At 41.5% G+C, this 20144-nt stretch overlaps 2 protein-coding genes across 2 annotated transcripts; both read left to right on the top strand.

Annotated features, from left to right (window-relative positions):
• Positions 1–3702: 3702 nt before the first annotated feature.
• On the top strand, positions 3703–7500 carry mnx2b (motor neuron and pancreas homeobox 2b). The gene is made up of 3 exons (XM_085452853.1): positions 3703–4258; positions 5439–5599; positions 6479–7500. Exons 1-3 carry the CDS (start codon positions 3826–3828, stop codon positions 6893–6895), a joined length of 1011 nt encoding a protein of 336 aa, XP_085308979.1. The 5' UTR covers positions 3703–3825; the 3' UTR covers positions 6896–7500.
• Positions 7501–12559: 5059 nt separating this feature from the next.
• Positions 12560–20143, top strand: atic (5-aminoimidazole-4-carboxamide ribonucleotide formyltransferase/IMP cyclohydrolase). The gene is made up of 15 exons (XM_085457358.1): positions 12560–12741; positions 12931–13057; positions 13181–13324; positions 14580–14668; positions 14775–14926; positions 17285–17441; positions 17521–17646; positions 17738–17845; positions 17953–18038; positions 18129–18218; positions 18473–18598; positions 18672–18764; positions 18846–19028; positions 19501–19656; positions 19777–20143. Exons 1-15 carry the CDS (start codon positions 12723–12725, stop codon positions 19894–19896), a joined length of 1776 nt encoding a protein of 591 aa, XP_085313484.1. The 5' UTR covers positions 12560–12722; the 3' UTR covers positions 19897–20143.
• The last annotated feature ends 1 nt before the right edge of the window (position 20144 follows it).

Raw genomic sequence — 20144 nt, 5'->3', positions numbered from 1 at the left:
GACAAGGAGGAGAAGTAAAAGTAATAAATTACTTTTATCTCCTTAATGAGACAACATTAATTTTGGTCTCAAGGTCTGGCAGAAAAGTGAGTTGATTTATCATCTGTCTTTAACGCTGTGGGAATTAGTCTAATTACCAGAGCTATGGAGAGCTGATTTTCACTTCACAGTAAGCCCATTGTGCACCACAACCATTTATCACAGCAGCAGTCTGGTCGTTGTACTCCAGGCCTGGTGGGAAAGGTGGTGTTGGTCAACAGCGTCCCTGAAACCTTTGTGTGTCACAACATGCCTGAAGAGAGGGCAGATCCAGGAATGTGCACACACAATCAAAGTAAACTGGATTAGGATTAATCACAGTGCCTAGGTATTGTATCAATGACAGCGAATCAAAGAAAATATATCTTTCAATGTCCGTTACATTGCTTTGTTGATGTTTTTCCATGTTCTGTGTTGTTCTGACGAACTATAGAAGCGCCTGAACTTTCTGCTCTATCAGCAGCAGGAAAGATCTTATCAATACCTCAAACCGCCAAGAATCACTGACCCAGTGGAGGTGAAAAACATAATGACTGGTCCAACATGCAGATAGAACAAGAGCACACCTGACTTAGTTTAAGGACAGGGTGAGCTGTCTCAGAGCTGTGGTAATGATTGAAAAATATGCCTGTAATTGCTGATAAGCTCTTTAATGTTTCAGTAAACTCCTGTTAGCTGCTAGGTTTACTGACGCATAACTCGTCGATAAACTCTGGCTTTGTAGTCAAGGGCTCGCGGCTCCTTTGAACCAATTGTCCTCTCACAGAGAGAAGGGTGTGCACTGCTTTTGGAGAGTTTCACTAAAGGTTCAAGGGGGCATGTGCATGTGAGGACATGTGTCACAAGGAAAGAAGGGAAAGGAAGTAATGATAGTTTAGATCTGAAAACATTTATTATTAAGCCTTCCACCACATTAAAATAAGACACTTTCAGCTACACCTGCTGTCAGATATTTCACCTGCAAACTGCAGCCTGGAGTAATGTTTGCTCTTACTGACTCATTTTTAACAACAGTGTAATTAAGCTATCATGCTATTCCCATTGTCCTGCATTTTACCTAGTTTTGACCTCTGAGAGGTTTGCCCATAACTAATCACAAGACAGATCGCATTACTATATCTGCTGTTTATAGTTTCAAAGTAAACAAAGAAGAAGAAGCCATCAGCTTTACAAGAAGCCATGTGACTATATTCAGCACTGTAAGCTAGATGGTAAAATCTGCAACCAAGAATTTGTGCTTGAAATCAGTGCTCGAAATTGCAAGAAAGAGCTACATTTCAAACTCTACAAACCTCAGTTAGCAAAGTTGCACATGAACAAACCACATGACTTCTGGAACAATGTCCTTTGGACAGACAAGAACAAAATGAAGATGTTAGGCTATTATTCAAAGTAGTATATTTGGTGAACACAAATTACCTCATACAACCGTCTAACACGGAGGTGGAGGGATGACGATTGGGGCTTATTTTGAAGCCATGAGCCACAGCAGCAAATCTACAACAGATTGCCCAAAAAAGAAAAGAATCAAAGTTTTGTAATGGCCTGGTCAAAGTCCGGGCCAAAGACCTCGACCTGATTGAAACCCTGTGGCAGGACCTTAAGAGGGCTGCGTATGAACAAATGCCTGGAAACCTCAATGAATCACTAGAGTTTCTTTTGATTTATTCTACTATTAAATTCATGAGCATCTTGCAAAAATAAAAAATAAAAATCATAGCATTCTCTCCAACAACATTCAAATTTATATCATCAAACAGGCACTTAAGAAATTGCTGAGCTAACCTCAACAGCTTCTTCTTCTAAACTATTAAAGCTCTTTAGACCCCATCTCAATTACACCAGCTCCACCTGTTCTGTCTGTAGACATTTATATTAATCAGTCTTCTCTTCATTAATAAGATTTGTATTATAAGTTCTTAAAGCTTCTGATCCAGCTGTTATATTCAATTATTAACTTATTTAGGATTAGCAGGACTTATGTACATATAGCAGCAAAATTTCATCTTTTAGGAGGAAAAGACCATCCATCGTCAGAAGAATGCACCAGACACTGGAAGCAGGCGCTGATTTAATTTAATTCGTGGACCTCTGTTGGCAGACTCAAGTGACAGGTTTAGCGGTGGCCTGGCTATTTAAATACTTTCAAATAATAAAGGCAAAAGAAAAGAGGGGAGAGGTTGCGAGAAACAGGCAGAAGGTAGCACTGATTACCCAGGAGCAAATTACCTCTATATCAGCCCCGGAGACAGACACCAATCTGCCTGATAGAGAGAGAGAGAGCTGAGGATGAGAGACACCGCAGTAACACGGTAAAGGAGAAAGAGAGAGTGAGAAATGGGCGGACTAGCAATTTCCTGGAGGTCAACTGCACCGCACATACACACGTGTGCGCACAATTTTACAGATTTAAGAAGGGGGTGTCCTCAAACAGGTGGCGTTTTTGTTCACATCAGCAGAACGAAGCACACAAAGGCCCACGTGTGCTTTTATGTGGAAAATGTAATATTGTGACATGAGGAAAAGATGACTATTTGTTAGTGAAGGTGTTAGAGCCTAAAACATATTCTTGGGAACACATAAAACAAATAAATATAAATATTAGATTGTTAGTATTACACAAGCCACAACTGCACAGGAAAAAATCACATTATTTATAGTTATTGTTGGGTTGGATAGAGATCTGTAATGTCGCATTATCAAAAGATGGAGTTTTCCTTCTGGTGCAGCAACATGCAGATTCCACTTATTATTCTGTGACTTATAATTTTTGATAAACTGTACCATGTCTGAGAGACGAAGAGAGACGGATGTACGCCGCCTTTCTCCAGTCTTAAAACTGCATTAGTTCACATTAAGCAGAGGGCCAATTAACTTATAGCCTCTTCTGCCAAGTCATTACACTTTTATACGGTTTGTGTGCAATTCCTGATCGTAAACTTTAATAGCATCGGTATGGCCTTGGTATAGGAATGAAACAAACCATTAATACTAATGATTTAAATACCGTACACAACGTCTCTAACGTCACACCAATCAGAGGTAACCAATAACATTAGTGTGGAAAACAGGCCAGTATTTGGCTCTAAGGTGTGGAGGATATTAGCAGCACTAATAATTAGTCTGGACAATGAAAGCAGCGTATAATTCTTTGTTTATGGCAGCCAGGTAGCCGCAATCTGTGGAGAGTACGATGAGCTGGCAGTAAGATAGATACTGAAAATACAATTGCCCAATCTTCTAATGTACTTCGGTGCTTTGATGCAGTTGAAGGTGTTTGCAGGCGGGACAAGGGTTGGACATTACCTCACTCTGAATGCTTTCTGGGGGGAGAAACGAGCGAGTAATTAGCTGATTAGAGGCCCGTCAGAGCAGCTCGAGCTCCAGCCAATCCCCAGCTGGCAGAGGCCTCCAGGGGTGGAGAAGGACGGCTGATGTAGAGGGAAACATACCTCTGTGGGTTAGTTTTCCAAGAGACTCGATGGTGCGGACTGACATAAAGGCGCAATTTAAAGAAACCGGTGCACGCGCGCACACGCGGGTGTCAGTTAGAGTGGCATTTAGCTGAAACAAGTACAACGAGGGAAAAACCTGCCAATGTGTTTTTTAAACGAATATACAGGTTTCGGGTTATTTTTCTTTATAAAAGGGGGAAAGGAGAGCTTATGATTTTGTGACTGAAGAGCACGGCACAGGTGCGCACCTGGAGAGAGCTCGACTTGTTTTTTCTAAAGACTCCTCAGTCCCGCTCTCTCTCGCTCTCTCTCTGCTGCTGCTGAAGCCATCATGGAGAAATCGAAAAACTTTCGAATCGACGCTCTTCTCGCCGATGAGACCAATCGGTGTGGTCGAGACCTCTCACCCGGTCTGAGCAGTGACAGCCCGGCCGGCAGCCCGGTCTCATGCCGCCGTGGGGACACTCCGTCCCCGCGAGGAGCGCACCTTCAGACCGGAATAATCCCCAAGCAGAGTGTCCTCAATCTGCCCCATCCGGGGCTTGCATCGCTGCCTCAGGGAGCGATTCCCGGCATGTATCCTGCACCCATGTACCCACTGTCGGCGTTGGGTGGACAACACCCTGCGTTCGCCTACACTGGCTTCACGCACCTATCGCAGACCTACCCAGAGCACCTGAAGGTGGCTACCATGGCTGGATCTCTGCCCCTGGAGCACTGGATCCGCGCTGGGCTCATGGTGCCACGACTGCCGGATTACAGCTGTAAGTGTGATGACATTAGATAAGCAGAGGTCCAGAATAATCTAACTTTAAAATAAATAAATATATAAATAAAAATAAATTAATTTCACAGGAGAATTTATCTGTTAATTTATTTTATTTTCAGACAGCTGTGTGTTACACTAAAAGAGAAAGAGTTTAGGCGGAACTGGTCAAGTTAATCTTATTATTATTATTATTATTATTATTATTATTATTATTATTATTATTATTATGCTTAATTAATAACTAAATAGTTGTCATTTCGGGGTTTTTATGTTTGCTTATTTTTTCATGATATCAAGCACACAGCACAGATTTATTGTTTAAATCACAAACCGGACTAACGATTCTGACATAGATTTTTTTCTATTCTCCAAAGTTTTATTACATTTAAAAACCTTAATATTTAATAATAATCTGAGAAAGAAACGGGCAGCATTTTGATTTGTTTATTTATTATTCATAAATACATTTCACTGGCAGCGTAATTTAAAGCCTTCGGTTAGCTTTGCTTTGTGCGCCTTCTGTTGTTTTTGTTGTTGTTGTTGTTGTTGTTTTTTTATCTAAGTCCTGTATGTCGCGTTAATGGCAGTCATACATCGTCCCTCACAGTACAGTGGCACCTGTTTTACTGCGTCTCTGTCATATTTTAATTTTGCCCCATTTATTTCTCTATAAACGCCAGCCCGATGAAAACTGTCTTTGTGTGACGAAGAAACTATAAACAAACACCTAAAACGTTCTGTAGTTCATCAATAAAATCCCAAAAGCCTTCATTGAATTTTCATTAAGTTAATGGCATGCCTGTGTTTTTATGGCCCCTGCGCCCGCTTCTGCCGTGTCCCGCCCGTCAACAATAAACTGGAGTAAAGCTATTATAGTTAATGATGGCCGGAGAGTGCCGGCATATGTGCGTCTGTTCCCACCCACAACATTACCATGAACTTCTGATGTCCTTGATGTTACAGTATATAAATAAGAGTGGTGGCAGCCAGTGAGCAAATATTCCTGGATAGAGCCTTAAATGAATCCAAATAATTAGGAAATAACTTTATAATATTAATATTAATATGCACATATTCATCCTGTTTTTAGGTGATTTAGGTTTTTAAAATATACACTTATAGTCATCTTGCATGGGACCACACACAAACTGATAACTTTGCTGTTCCTCTTCCAGCGGGTGCTCAGTCAGGCCTGTTGGGGAAATGCAGGAGGCCCCGCACCGCCTTCACCAGCCAGCAACTCCTGGAGCTGGAGAACCAGTTCAAGCTTAACAAATACCTGTCCAGGCCCAAGCGCTTCGAGGTGGCCACTTCACTCATGCTGACCGAAACACAGGTGAGCCAGACCAGAGACTGCAGAGCTCCTCTTTACATCTCCAGATCACGGCGCTCAACAGATGCCAGCACACTGTATGTGTGTAGTTGCAGTTATAACATTTATATCTATTTTTTATTTTCTTAATAAGAATAACTCGGTAGAGTTAAAGGAGTGTGAAACCCATCACCTAATAACACTAAATGAGCCACAATATCAAAATAGGGAGAAAATAAAAAGAAAACAACCAATCAACAGATTTCATCTTCCTTTTTCTTTTTTATTGTAGCCTTAAATAAGACCAAACCATTTTTATACCATGAAAACAGCCAGCAGCACTCTATTAGATCAGCTTTAAATGTTACACTTTACTAAAGTATCTTCATTCTTGTTGCAGTTAGCTGATCAGCAAACTGCTTCTCATGTCCACAGATGTTGTGTTGTCAATCATCTGTGGCAGTTTTCAGTGTTCATTGTTTACCTATCTTCATATATTCATGTGTGTAAGACTCACATGTCTTATGTTTCTGTTAATATTTATTTGTCGCTGATTGTTTCAGTGTTATGAATGCTAATACCTCTGGTAGGAGGAGGAGGGATAAAAAATTTGTGATAATAAAGAGTGATGTCGTTAATGATGACCACAGCATGAACCCCAAAATAACACTTTTTATCCTCCCCAACACTGACATGCAATATGAAACATATCACCTTAAAAATGAAGGTAAAATAGAATAAACAATTTATAAAGCAGCTTTTATCTAACAAAGAAAAAAGAAATAGGAAAGAGAGAGCTTCTGGAGCTGTGACTAAATTTGTCTTTGTTTCTGTTCAGACAAACCCCAGGTTGCGTTTCTTCTTTTAAACATGCGTTCTTCTTCTACTATGATCACTTCACAGGTGAAGATCTGGTTCCAAAATCGGAGGATGAAGTGGAAGCGCAGTCGGAAGGCAAAGGAGCAGGCCACTGCCTCCACCCAGTCTGAGGCAGAGAGACTACGCAGCTCGGGAAAGACAGGCTCCGACAAATCCAGTGAGAGCAGACGAGCTTTGAACCCGGACAACCGAAGGATAGCTCTCGAATTGGAGGATGGAGAAGAGGAAGAAGATGGAGAGGATGAGGAGGAAGAAGTAGCGGAGGCGCCCCAGCGTGGCTTTCCTCTTTCTGCGGGTAACCTAGTTGGGATCCAGCAAACCACGGACTTCTTGCAGCGTAACAATGAAGCTGGCTACAGCTCCCACAGCCCTTTCTCTGATGATGAGCTGGATGGGGTGGAAGTGGGTGGGGGTGACAGGAAAATTGGGGCAGGACTGTGAATACACACCCAGAAAAAGGTTTTAAAAACACATGAGAATTACCTGAGTGTTTCAGCAAAGTCACAACAGGAAAGTCTGTGTTTGTGAGAGAGGACAAACCTAAAGATCTTCACCTCGTATGCTCTGAGAAGGTTTTTCCAATCAAGACATTTGTTGGACTCATTCACACAATCACACATAAACAAATGCAGGATTATGACGCGTGTATAGTGCTTAAACTATTTGTGAATAGAATTATCACTAAGTAATTTACATTGCTGCAGCATGCTGGAAAAAACTGCTTCTTTCTTTCCCTAATTTTGCTCTTTTTTAATGCGCCAGTGGTCCTCTGTGGCAAACTTGTTTCCTCCATCCACTCACAGCCTGAGCTCCACTCAGTGAACACATTTTTTAGGAATTAAATGTTAAGAGGAGTGAACTACAACACATTCAAACAGTTTGATGAGGTTCAGGAGGCGCACGAGCCGTGTGACCATTGATAGAACGGACAAAGGCTCAGAAACAGCTGCAGTTCCAGATGTTTTTGCTCCCAGACTTTGCACAACATCCCATGTAGCGCATTTCCATTTGTGCATTTAATGTGAATATTCAGATTTTTTTTTCAATAATATTTATGACTTGGTTGTCGTCACTTACATGTAAATAAATGAACTTAATTTATTTGAATGATTGAAGGATGAATCGTACGTGTATTTATCTCAAACTTGTGTGGTGTAAATGTGAAATAAAGAAAATGGCAACAAAAGAAGTGAATTATTTCCATTTGATGTGATAGAAATGTATATATATATATATATATATATATATATATATATATATGGACAAATACATTTGATTTCAATTGTTTTTTAAAATACATAAAAGAACTCACACAGGGATGGTGCTGAGCGTTGAAGGAGCTGCTTACCTGCTGCCTCGTGATTAAATTACCAGCTGAAGTCTACAAAGCAACGTCTGCTAACAGCTGCTGTGGATGGATAAGATATACTTCTATTTATTCTATTATTTAATTCAATTTCAATTTTTGTCACAGGGCTAATACACAGAGAGAGAGACAACCTGTTGTGCTCACATTCACACCTAAGACCTATTGATAATCAGTCTAACAAGCAAGTCTCTAGACTGTGGGAAGAAGCTGGAGTACCCAGAGAGAGACTATGGAATTCTTTCTGAAAAATCAGGGAATCATTTGCACAACTAAAATTAATCCAGAAAGCAAGAAGAATGTAATTATGATGTGTTTTTCAGTCTGGACCAAAGTGCTGGATAACCACTCTGAGAGTTGTTGTGCAAAAGAAAGGAAAAAAACACAAACAGCTTTATCTCACTCCCGTGAAAATGCTCCTTGGCTACAAAAGCAATTCACTGTTCATGTTTGCGTCTTTTTCAGTTCCCACCCATTAGCTCACATCCCTGCTGCCTCTGGTAGTAAACCAAAGCACAAGTACGCCTCATTTCACAGTTTTAATTTACTGCAGAGGCTCTCAGATATTAATTACTTGGTGAGGTTTACTGATGGCCAAATAATTAAGCTAATGAATAGGAAGTAAAGCAATCAAAAGCCTGATGGGGAGCGGTCACATAGGCCCATTTTAATTTCCAAGAGCAACGGCATGATGAGTTTGTGCAACCGCAAGAGGCTTTTTATTGGACCCCTATGTAAGGGCTGTGATTAAGGAGCAGACTGGAGGACATGCAGTGTGGTGAAACTTAACCCTCTCGCAGACCACGGTCGCATATTTATATAGTGATTAAATGCATTCTTAACTGGTGGCAGTGATTTAGCAGTGCTTTTAGCACCCTTATGAGGCTCTTGGCTGTTCTGTCTTATATATATAAGAAACTTAAGAGACCCTTAAGAGCATCACTTGTTAAAAAATATACTTTTAATATGAAAATCATGTATATGTTTGCGTAGGATAAATAACAGAATAATTACAGCTGACATCAAGTACAAAGAATCACCTTGACATCAAACTTTATCGAAACAAATCTGATAACATATTCATAAAACTGTGTTATGAGACCTCTGCTGAAATATTCCAGTGCAAATACATAAGCACTGGGAATATTTCCCAGTGCTTATGTATACATAAGCATTCATGCCATTTGTGCAAGTTTTATTTTAAGTGACAGTAAAGGATCAATTTCATGAAAAAAAAAAAAAAAAGACCTCCAGAGCTTCTGAGGTGAGGCTGTGGTAAACTATGAGGACCTTCTTAGTGGCAATACAGCGGAAATCTCTGCTCAGAGAGACCTCACAGAAGATCAAAGGTTTTATAACGAAAGGGATCAAATAAAGAAAGGTGGAAGCACACAAGGATACGAGTTTTAACACGTGGTCAGGGCTTTAACAAATCTGGTTAAGATCGAAATGATGATTAACCTGAAGCAGCATCAAATCCGCTTTTTTATTTATTTATTTAGCCAGTGTTTAACTCCAAAGAAGTTTTCGTTTAACTTTGACTTGATTTAATAGGAGTGAACGTAACACGCCTGCAGAGTGAGCCTCTATCAAACCGCAGCTTTTAATTTGGCTGATGAAAAATCTCACGAATCAATAGGAGCTCATTTAGTTGTGTGACTTGTCAGCTCTATGACGAATGCCATTTGGCCCATTTTATGACAGAGGGCCCTCTGACACAGGACGCGCGCGCACACACACAAAATCACAGCTAATTGATAAGGCAGCGGAGGAATATATGGAGGTCATTGATTCTGTTTCTCCTCTAATTTAATCTGAATACACTGTGCGTGTTGATTAAAAAATTTCCCCCCTCGCGTAAATTACACTCACCGCTGATAACGCTGTCACTTTCCGGCAACAAAAAGTGCTGACGGGCTCCTGCCTCTCTCTGTTTTTCCCCAATAATGCGCAGAGAGCCCGCGTCTTTCTATAAAAATCTTTCACTGTCTATTGAATCACTCAAGTCAGCCCGTGAGACGTCAAGAACGGTTTACCAGAAACCCCCATTTTCATGGTTAGACAAATAAATTGGCCTCCTTCTTCTTCTTTTTTTTCTTTTTTTTGCTTTGTCGGATTATAAATCAGCGTGCCCTTAAAATATTTACACCCTGTAGTTTAATCAATCAGCAAAATGCCGGACTCATTACGTAAATATGAACAGATTGTGCGATCTTTTAACGTAATCACACGTACCGCCGCAGGTTTCCCTGGGCCCTGTCCTGTCACTTAACTAATGGACAAGTAAGGCTGCAGTGAGCGACGGGGTCCCATAAATCCACATCTGTCCGACTTAAAACGCTGTTCTAAAGCACGAAAAAGGGCACTTTTTTTCTTTTTTCTTTGCCAGTAAAGTTTATTGAAGAGGCGTTTTAGGGGTGAATGTATTCATGGGCGTCATTTATTATTGCAGGAAAAGTAGGGTGAATTAAGGCTGATTGGGACAGTTTTTTTGAATTTCCGTCCCGTGTAAATGTTCGTGTCATAAATTTACTGAATAAAAAAATAAATAAAAATCATGATGGATTTCTGCAACAATGGAGAGGCCGTCCATCTGTGTGAGGAGGAATGAAGGTTATCTCACTTTTCAAGGAGACGTAAACTGACACCAGGCCTGTTTTCTCTTTAAGTGTTTGGATCTTCTGGATGATTGTGACAACCTTTATCATTAGTGAGGAAAAGTTTTTTTCTTTTGTTTTTTAATTATAATACAATCTAATTTTTCGGGCATATTAATTTGCTTTCCTGCTCATCATAATTTTTCTGATTAACTTTATTAAATTATAAAGCCACACTCTCACAACACAGTGACAGCTGGATGCTCTGATGTCAAAGCTTCCAGTCATGCCAATCCAGAAAAGGGCCGTGCAGAGGTCCAGTCTGAACTGTAGAAGCATGGGTTATGATAACATGGCTGTGGTTAAGGTCAGCAATGTCTTGCTTGAAAAATTCAGCTGATTCAGGAATATTTTCTGCATACAAGTGAAGTAAGGCCTGTTCCACTCTGGTGTAGACAGGAAACAAAATGTAGGTGGAGTGAGCTTGCAGAGCTGACACGGTTAATATTGTCACTGGTGTGACCATCATGGACAGGATTAGAAATGAGTCTATCACAGGGACAGTCGTAGAAATAGAGGCAAGGCTGGGATAGTTCAGACATGTTCAAGGATTAGTGAAAAAATTGGACAAAGGATGTTGGAGATGGCGCTGCCAGGCAGGAGGAAAAGACGAAGACCACAGTTTGCCATGCAGTTCATGGGTGTAATGACACCCACTTCAGATGTTATCAGTCCAGAAAATGGGTGTTATTAGCAGAAATCAGCCCCATATTTATGGGCCAATAGGGGGCCATCTCCACCTGCTAGTTTGTTCCGAATGTTGTTATCATCCATTCAGATGGAGCATCGCTAACAGAAGCATGGGAAGACTCCACATCTACTCTCGCTGGAATCCAAGGAGGACACTCGGAGGGGTGGTGTGACAGAGGAGGATGCTGGGACAAGGTTAGATGGAGGGGATGATGATCTGCTGCCGTGACCTCTAAGGATTGTATCTGCATGAAGAGCATATGCAGAATATATGCGTCTTTTATATTTTTGTTCACTGATAAAGCAATTTAGTTTTTTCCCAATACTAGAAACATCACATTAACACATATTTACTGGTTTTGTTGCAGTAGAACATCACACTCATGTTTCTATCAGTGTTTTGTGGAATATATAAACTACAACAACTTAACTTAAACTGAATCATGATGCCTTCGCGAACAACTTCCTGGTTGACACCCACCTGTCACAACAAGGAATTTTTACTTCATGTTTTTACAGATGATCTTGGTAAAATAAATTAAGAAGAAGAATTTTTAATTTTCTGTCATCAGGTAAGAAATAAAGCCTGTTTAGGTACTGTTTCATTCAGTCACTTCTCCCAACCACTCTTTAATTTATATACTCTGTAGCTTAAACTAAAATTCATGCTGGTCAGGAATATACTAATAATAATATGTTGTGTTTTAATGTTATTAAAAAACAACATATTATTATTAGTATTTTTTAATTAAATCTATAAATCAAGGATAAACTTATTATTAGGAGAAAGCGCTCTTCGTGTCACCAGGTGTATGATGTCAGTGAACTTTGCCAAGCTTCGGATTATTTGTTAATAAAATATATGAAATGCAAAAAACAGAAACACGCTGACACGTGTACGAAGAAGGACCAAGTCTGCCCTCTTGTGGCAAAACCAAGAATGACACCTCGTCTGGGTGGCCTTACTAGCTGCAGCCCCTCCCCGGCTTATGATTGTAATTTTGCTGGTAAATCCTCAAATTAACTCAAAATTGATGATCACACGTTTACAAATCCAGTATTACACTTTCATATAAAATAAGCAAGAGTAATTTTGAAATGACATCAAGACAACATAGCTAGTTACTGCTGTACTGATGATATGAATGTGAAATTCATAATTTACACAGTCTCACATTTCAAGACATAAATCTAAAGGTAATTGGAAATACTGCTGTCTATCAGTGAGTGTGTGTGGTCATTCTTATTATTTGCAGTAGTACTTATTGTTGTTGTTGTAGTAATATTTTGTGTTAATTGCGTTTTTCTAATGTAAATGCGCATTTTCTGCGCCGTTTTGCTCTTTTGGGTGCGCTTGTGTGCGAGGGGCGGGCCGGCTTCAGAAGGGCGGGCGTTCGTAGTTTTGAAGCGCATGATGAAGCCGTGAACAGCCTGCAGCTTTGCCTCAGCCTCCTCTGCATCGTTTGCTAATTGTGAAACTGGGAGAAGCGTGAGCAGAGAGCCAGCCGACGCTCAGACAGACAGACTGCCCACTGTGAACACTGTGACCGTGAACATGGCTTCCTCGGAGCTTGGTGAGTTTCTCTGAGCATGAAACAAACTTTCTGAGTTTTGGTGTTGCGACATGCAGGCTGCTAGCTGACTGGCTAACATTAGCCAACGTGGTTAGCTCCACTTCACTAAAAACGGGCATTTATTCTTCGTTTGCGTTTGTAAAATGACAACAAGTCCTGGGTTAAAGCTCTGCTCATCTGTCTTTGCAGCACTTCTGAGTGTTTCTGACAAAACTGGACTGTTGGACTTCGCTAAGAGGCTGGTGGGTGTGGGGCTGTCTCTGGTGGCCTCAGGGGGCACAGCCAAAGCCCTGCGGGATGCTGGACTGGCCGTCAGGTGGGTGCTCCACTAGCCCTTAAAGTCAAAGCCATAGGCGTCCACATGTACTACTGCAGTACTGTAGATACCTGCAGCATGTGAGGCCTTCTCTAAGTTCTCAGAGTCTCTGCTTTGTGTCAGGGATGTGTCTGAACTGACTGGACATCCAGAGATGCTGGGCGGCAGAGTGAAGACCCTGCATCCTGCAGTGCATGGAGGTATCCTGGCCAGAAAAACACCCAGTGACACCGCTGACATGGAGAAGCTGGGCTACAGCCTGGTAAGGTGAGACAAACACAGCAAACAGAAATGGGCAAAAGCTTTCTCAAGCATGTAAAATACTCTGATGTGTACAGTATGCTGGATGTTTGTGTGTACTTGCAGTAGAAAGAAAAGGTTGAGTGGAAATGAAACCCTTGTGCACATGTGACCCATGTGGAGTGCAGGCACGTGCTTTTTAATCAAGAAGCATGTCGAGTTGATTTGGCTGCTGGATAATTGGAAACCTGCTGCCCGTGCATGCTCATCCTGTGACTCCTGTTCATTGGAAGAATGATTCGATTTCACTGTGTCCTCAGTGGAAGATTAAACGACACGTGATTGAAGTTTAGCAGATGACTGTTTCTTAACAACTTTTTTTTTCTTTTAAAGACAAGAAAATCAGTGGATCCTGTTGTCGGTGTGCAATACTTGCTTTTTTTCTTTTTTTTGTCGGATTTTTTAAAATGTTTGGCAACATATGAAAAAATGCTGAAACTGCAGTAAAGTTAATGGATTTAATGATTTCATTTACTGACTGTTTACACAAGTACTCATAAGACACGCTCGAGCAAAGCTTGTCTTGCTTTGTACTTTCTTTGGTAGTGGTCTCAAATGAAGAAGCGCAAAAATGTATTGCATGGACACACGATTAACCCCATTCAGTTTGTAACACCGTGCTGCAAAACACGATTTTGATCATTACAGGTTGAACATTAGAGCTTTTCAAACAGCAGGTGACCCTGCTTACTAATACCTACCACGAAAAATGCTCGGTGCCCACCAAAGATGTTTTATCCAGAACCAAAGGGAAGCACCAGCACGTTGATAAAACGATCTGTTTAACCAGTTGTGGTAATTTCATTCACATAAGTACCGGTATGTCAGACACTTCTGCTCAACAGAATCCGAGGAAATACGTGGATTTCTCTCAGACAAGTTGCAATAAGTTCGAGTTTATTATGCCTAAATGCATAGACTGAAAACACTATGCATGTATAAGAGAATTAACTGTGAACAGCTTGTTTTGAGCATGTGGATTCCCATGAACACCTTAGGTCTATGTAGGATCTCCCACTGAACTGATCTCCATCTTTAACTTATCTGAAGCTGGCAGAACTGCTGTGTAGTGTGCCTGCACAGCTGGATCAGTAAGAAGCAGCTGTTTAGCTAGAAAAATGCACCTGTATTTAAAATGTGAGGGCCATCAGTTCATTATTGTACTCCAGTGTTTGAAAGTTTTTAAGTATGAAAAGATTTTCCTTTGTTTGCCCTTTTCAAGAGTGGTGGTGTGCAACCTGTACCCATTCATAAAGACCGTCTCTAACCCGGATGTCACGGTGGAGGATGCCGTAGAGCAGATTGATATCGGTAATGCATAGAAGTGCACTCTTTGCTTGCCTGTCTTACTAATGATGAAACACTTATTTATTTGTGTACTCTGCGTGTATTGATAAAAACTGTTCTTTCTTCTCAGGTGGTGTAACTCTGCTCAGAGCAGCAGCCAAAAACCACGCTCGGGTCACCATTGTGTGCGATCCTGCCGACTATTTGCTGGTTGCCAAGGAGATGGAGAATTCGGCGGACAAAGACACGACCCTGGAAACTCGCCGGACTCTGGCCCTGAAAGTGAGTCTGTTTTGTTGCAAGCGTGTGACCTGATTTTTCTGAGAAAGGAATTTTAGGAAAATACAAACTTGTAGACTTTTTGAGGTGGGCTTTTAGATTTAAGGGTTTTAAGGTTATAATGCAGTTTTGGGGGGGGGGCGGGGTTAAGGTGAGGGTTGGTTTTGGATTATGTTTTGAAAATGGGGTAAAAGGGCACAAGCTGTCACCTCTCCAAACGCATAATTTCTTTATGCGTTTCTGCTTTATCATACCTGTCAGAGGGAGGCCATTTAAAGTTTGTCATTCAATCCAATTTTATTTATATAGCGCCAGATAAGACTAGACAAGATAAAAACCCTACAGTAATACAGAGAAAATCCCAATAATTGAACAACCCACTGTGAGCGCACACTTGGTGACAGTGGGAAGGAAAAACTCCCTTTTAACAGGAAGAAACCTCCAGTAGAGCCAGGCTCATGGAGGGGCGGCTATCAGCCGTGACCAGGTGATCACATGAAGTCACATGTTTGCGTGTTGGTTGGCATACTGCAGTTTCAGAAATTCACATATCACGTTTTATATTTTATAAATTGCTATTTATCACAATATATTTGAAAATTTGCGATAAAGATATAACGGACGATATAATTGGCGCGAGACAAAATAAATACCTTACAATTCCACAACTTTATTAGTGCAAAAAAAGCCCCATCAATGTATTTTCACTTAAACAAGCAGCTGTTTTTTATGTGCATTAAAGTTATATAAAAATGTAACAGTGCAAATGCAAATTCCTTGCTGACAGTTTAACCAAAAGGCATTTCCAGTGGAAATTGGCCGACATATCCTCAGCATAACCATGTATAATATCCACAAAACTTAAAAGAGGTTATACACACACAATACGGTAATATTATGTTGAAGCACAGTACGTATCACTCCGCCAGGCTCCTGCCTGCGGTTGCCGTAATGCTCCGACAGTCCATCAAGCGGTGCGGGTTCGTAGCTTAGCAAAGTCGTACTAAAACATTTTTTGACAGATTTTCGAGCGCCGTGTAGCACATAAAATCGGTTCGAGGTCAGTAAACACAACCAGAATTCATACATAAGGCACACGGGATTATAAGGAGCACACAAAGGATTGATTTTAAGTGCGTCTTATTTTCCGAAAAACACGGTAATAACGACGGCCCGCTAGCATGCTCTACCAAAAATTGTCCTTTGGTGTGTATCTGACTTGCAAAAGCCAAACTAGTTCCACACCACTGAAGTTGCAGCATTTTTACAAACCAATTCTGGTTCATCTGTTTCATTCAACGATCCTCATTCTCCGTCACCGCCATGCTTTTTCTGCCATCTGCGTATGAAAACAAAGCATGTGCGTTTTCCCCATATTCTATCGCCATATTTCATTTTCTTATCATTGCCTAACATTAAACCGGTATTACAGTGAACGGTATGATATGACCCAGCCCTATTTGGGGGGGGGTGTCTTTAATGCCTGATCATGTATTGAAGGAGCCATATGTTGAATGTGTGCGTGAATGGGTGGATGACTGGATATGTAAAGCGCTTTGGGATCCTTAGGGACTAGTAAGGCGCTATATAAATGCAGGTCATTTACCATATGTTACAGCTAGTTGCCTTCAAAACGATGTTGCTTAAACTTAAATTTTAATAACCAGTTGAGTCAAAGACCGTTTCCTGAAGGGGTTAGTCATAATCCTGCGTGGAGAATTTTAAAAGTGCCGTTTCAGAGTTGATCACATGAGCCTCGAGCATCCATCCATTCTGTTCAGACTTGTTCCACTTTAAGCTCCATGCTGAAAAGAGACTTTTTGTTTGGAGTAAGAGGGGAAATCAAGCCTCCGGCTCTTTTTTTTATAAGGTATCGTTGCCAAAATAGCTGCTGCTGCTGTTGGAGTCTTGATGTGTGGGGACTTCAGGGAGTTTGCTTTCTTTTGATCAATCCTTTATAATCACAACATTGTATTACCCAGTGCTATTTTAAGCTGGCTTATGATTAAAAATAAAAAAAACAAAAGCTTGAGGGTGATCATTAAGGAGTTGCTACTCCCCCCGTGACTATTTGTTCTGGTTTTGCTATTTGCTCAGAGATGAGGGTCAGCGAGTCGAAGTCCAGGCTGTTTATCACAGAGTGATGAAATGTGTTTAACATTTGAGGAGCAGTGAACTCTAACCTCACAGTCTGACTGCACTGAGCTTTGAGTTAAATACTGATAACTGTCCCACTTTGCCTGCAGCCCTTTTTTCTTGTGGAGAGATGGTTCCTTTCCTAAAACATCAGAAAGTGATGTAAGCAGTTTTTTTGTTTTTTTTCTTCCTAACCTTTCTCTACTCGTTCTGCTTCCTGTGCAGGCCTTCACACACACAGCACAGTATGATGAGGCTATATCCGACTACTTCCGCGGGCAGTACAGCCGCGGCGTGTCCCAGCTGCCTCTGCGATACGGCATGAACCCCCACCAAGCACCCGCTCAAATCTACACTCTGCGCGCGGCTCTGCCGCTCACAGGTACCCTCACACCACGCCATGCCACGCCGCAATCTGTCCTTTAATGTCACCCATCCCCTTTTAACGTTCCCTCTCTTAGTGGTCAACGGTGCTCCTGGCTTTATCAACCTGTGCGACGCTCTGAACGCGTGGCAGCTCGTTAGGGAGCTGAAGAGAGCCCTCAGCATGGCTGCAGCGACTTCCTTCAAACACGTCAGCCCTGCTGGTAAGAAAGAAAGACCCCATTCAGACGCACTCTTACAGTTAACAGTGTCCACATAGATCTGACAATGAAAGCTGTCACCTTGTTTCTGAAGGAGCCGCAGTAGGAGTTCCTCTGACCGAGGAAGAGGCCAAAGTGTGCATGGTGCACGACATGCTGAAGGACCTCAGCCCACTCGCCACCGCCTACGCAAGGGCAAGAGGTTAAAAAGTCACCTGTATAGCTGATGCCCTGAAAATGATTGTGTGCTGGGCGCTCTCTCTTTTTTTCTTTTTTTTAATATGTTATACATTTACTCTGTGCCTCCAGGTTCAGACAGGATGTCTTCATTTGGAGATTTCATTGCTCTGTCAGATGTGTGTGACGTTCCCACTGCTAAGATCATATCAAGAGAGGTAAATAAGAGAGCAAGCTTTTTATTTTTTTTAATCATTAAAATTATAAAGATAATAATAATAGTATTTTTTGTGATGTAACATTCTTAGGTCTCAGACGGTATCATTGCTCCTGGTTATGATGAGGAGGCACTCAAAATCCTTTCCAAAAAGAAGAATGGCAACTACTGTGTGCTTCAGGTGAGGGCGCTGTTTCCCCACGTCTGTATTTGTCTCTGGTTTTGGAAGCATGTCTTTGGACGTACTGATTAGCTTAAAAACCTCATAATTCTCAGACACATGCAGATTGAATAACCTGCTCTTTTTTTTTTTTTTTTTTTCTAGGCAGATAATGTAACTGAAGTAGTTGCAAGTCATACTGAAGATAAAAATGTGTACAGTACATGCATGCTATGTAAACTGGGTTATGGGTTATGTCCGTGCTTGTGTCTCAGATGGATCCTGACTACGAGCCCGATGACACCGAGGTGAGAGTGTTGTTTGGTCTCTATCTCAAACAAAAGAGGAATGGAGGACGTATCAATAAGGACTTCTTCAGCAACGTTGTTTCCAAAGGCTCGGTAAGACACTGAAGTGTGTTAACGTTTTACTGACTCGATCCAATCTGACAGATTCTTCTCTTGTGTCCTAAAGCTCTCTGAGGAAGCTGTGCGTGACCTCACCGTGGCAACCATCGCCGTCAAGTACACGCAGTCTAACTCTGTGTGCTATGCTAAAGACGGACAGGTAAGAGGTGGCGCATAAATGAGGAAGGAATCCAGAGGAGCCTCAGTTGTTCCCCAATCTTTCTTCACCTGTGTTTTCCAGGTTATCGGTATTGGTGCAGGGCAGCAGTCTCGTATCCACTGCACTCGGCTGGCGGGTGACAAAGCTGACAACTGGTGGCTCAGGCACCACCCTCGAGTCCTGAGCATGAAGTTTCGCAGTGGTGTGAAGAGAGCAGAGATGGCCAACGCAATCGACCAGTATGTGAGCGACACCATTGGAGAGGTGAGGGAGTAACATTTGGAGACGTGCACTGTAGTTACCAGTGAGGAAAAAGTACAACTGTGTTTTTATTTTGTTTGGATGTAAACATTTCAAGACTGCATTTGTGTTTATGTGAATATTTAAAATGCGTACATGCAACCCTTTGTGTCTTAAATGCAAAGAGGAACTCAGCTTCTGACATGGACACAAATAAATATGCAGTTTTAAGAGTGTTTTGTACAATAGATGAAGAATTACTGTATTTTGCGAGATGTAAACACATCCAATGTTCCTGTGCATATTGAGGACTGAGGCACAAAGCAGCAGATTATTTTATTACGTTAATAGATTCTGACTTTTTGTATACAAAAGATTTAAGATGTTCCCACCTCTGATGTTCAATGTCATGTCTAATCCAACAGCATGCCAAGTTTGAGACTGTGTGAGTAAATGAAAACCTGTGTCCTGTGTATATTCTGTCCTGTGCCGGCAGGGCCCAGACTTGGAAGTTTGGAAGTCGATGTATGAAGAGGTCCCTGAGCTACTGTCAGAGACTGAAAAGAAGAACTGGATCAGCTCACTGCAGGCTGTGGCTGTCAGCTCTGACGCCTTCTTCCCTTTCAGAGATAACATAGATCGGGCCAAAAGGGTAAGTGCCTTGCACGAAGAACGTGTACATGCTGCACACACCTTGTCAATCTCACTGCAACTTAAACCCTGGTCTTCCTGTCATAACTCACATTTCCTTCCTGTGTGTGTCTGTCTCCAGAGCGGCGTTCAATACATCGCAGCTCCAGCGGGCTCTGCTGCTGATGAGGTTGTGATCAATGCCTGTAATGAGCAAGGCATTACTCTGGTGCACACCAGCCTGCGACTCTTCCACCACTGAGTTCACTAAGCGTTGAGTTCGCTCTCAGTTTTGTGTCTTTACAAAGACGAAATAAACATGTGCAACATTGCTGATCTTCAGACATTCCTACATTTAGCTGAACTGTAGAAACAGACGCACAATTTTGTAACACACTAAATACATTCCTGACTTGTGATCAAAATGTTCAAGAGTGTAATACTGTAACTGCAGCTGATCCTTGTAGGTCAGTCTTGCAACACTATGAAATAAACTTGGAGTTTGACTAT

The sequence above is a fragment of the Copadichromis virginalis genome, linkage group LG1 (assembly GCF_057382275.1).
Source record: "Copadichromis virginalis isolate Kocher_CV1m ecotype Utaka linkage group LG1, C_Virginalis_male_GT1.1, whole genome shotgun sequence".
In the NCBI taxonomy this organism is placed as follows: domain Eukaryota; kingdom Metazoa; phylum Chordata; class Actinopteri; order Cichliformes; family Cichlidae; genus Copadichromis; species Copadichromis virginalis.
Note: the sequence above shows the minus strand (reverse complement) of the source record. Positions and strands in the feature narration are given on the sequence as shown.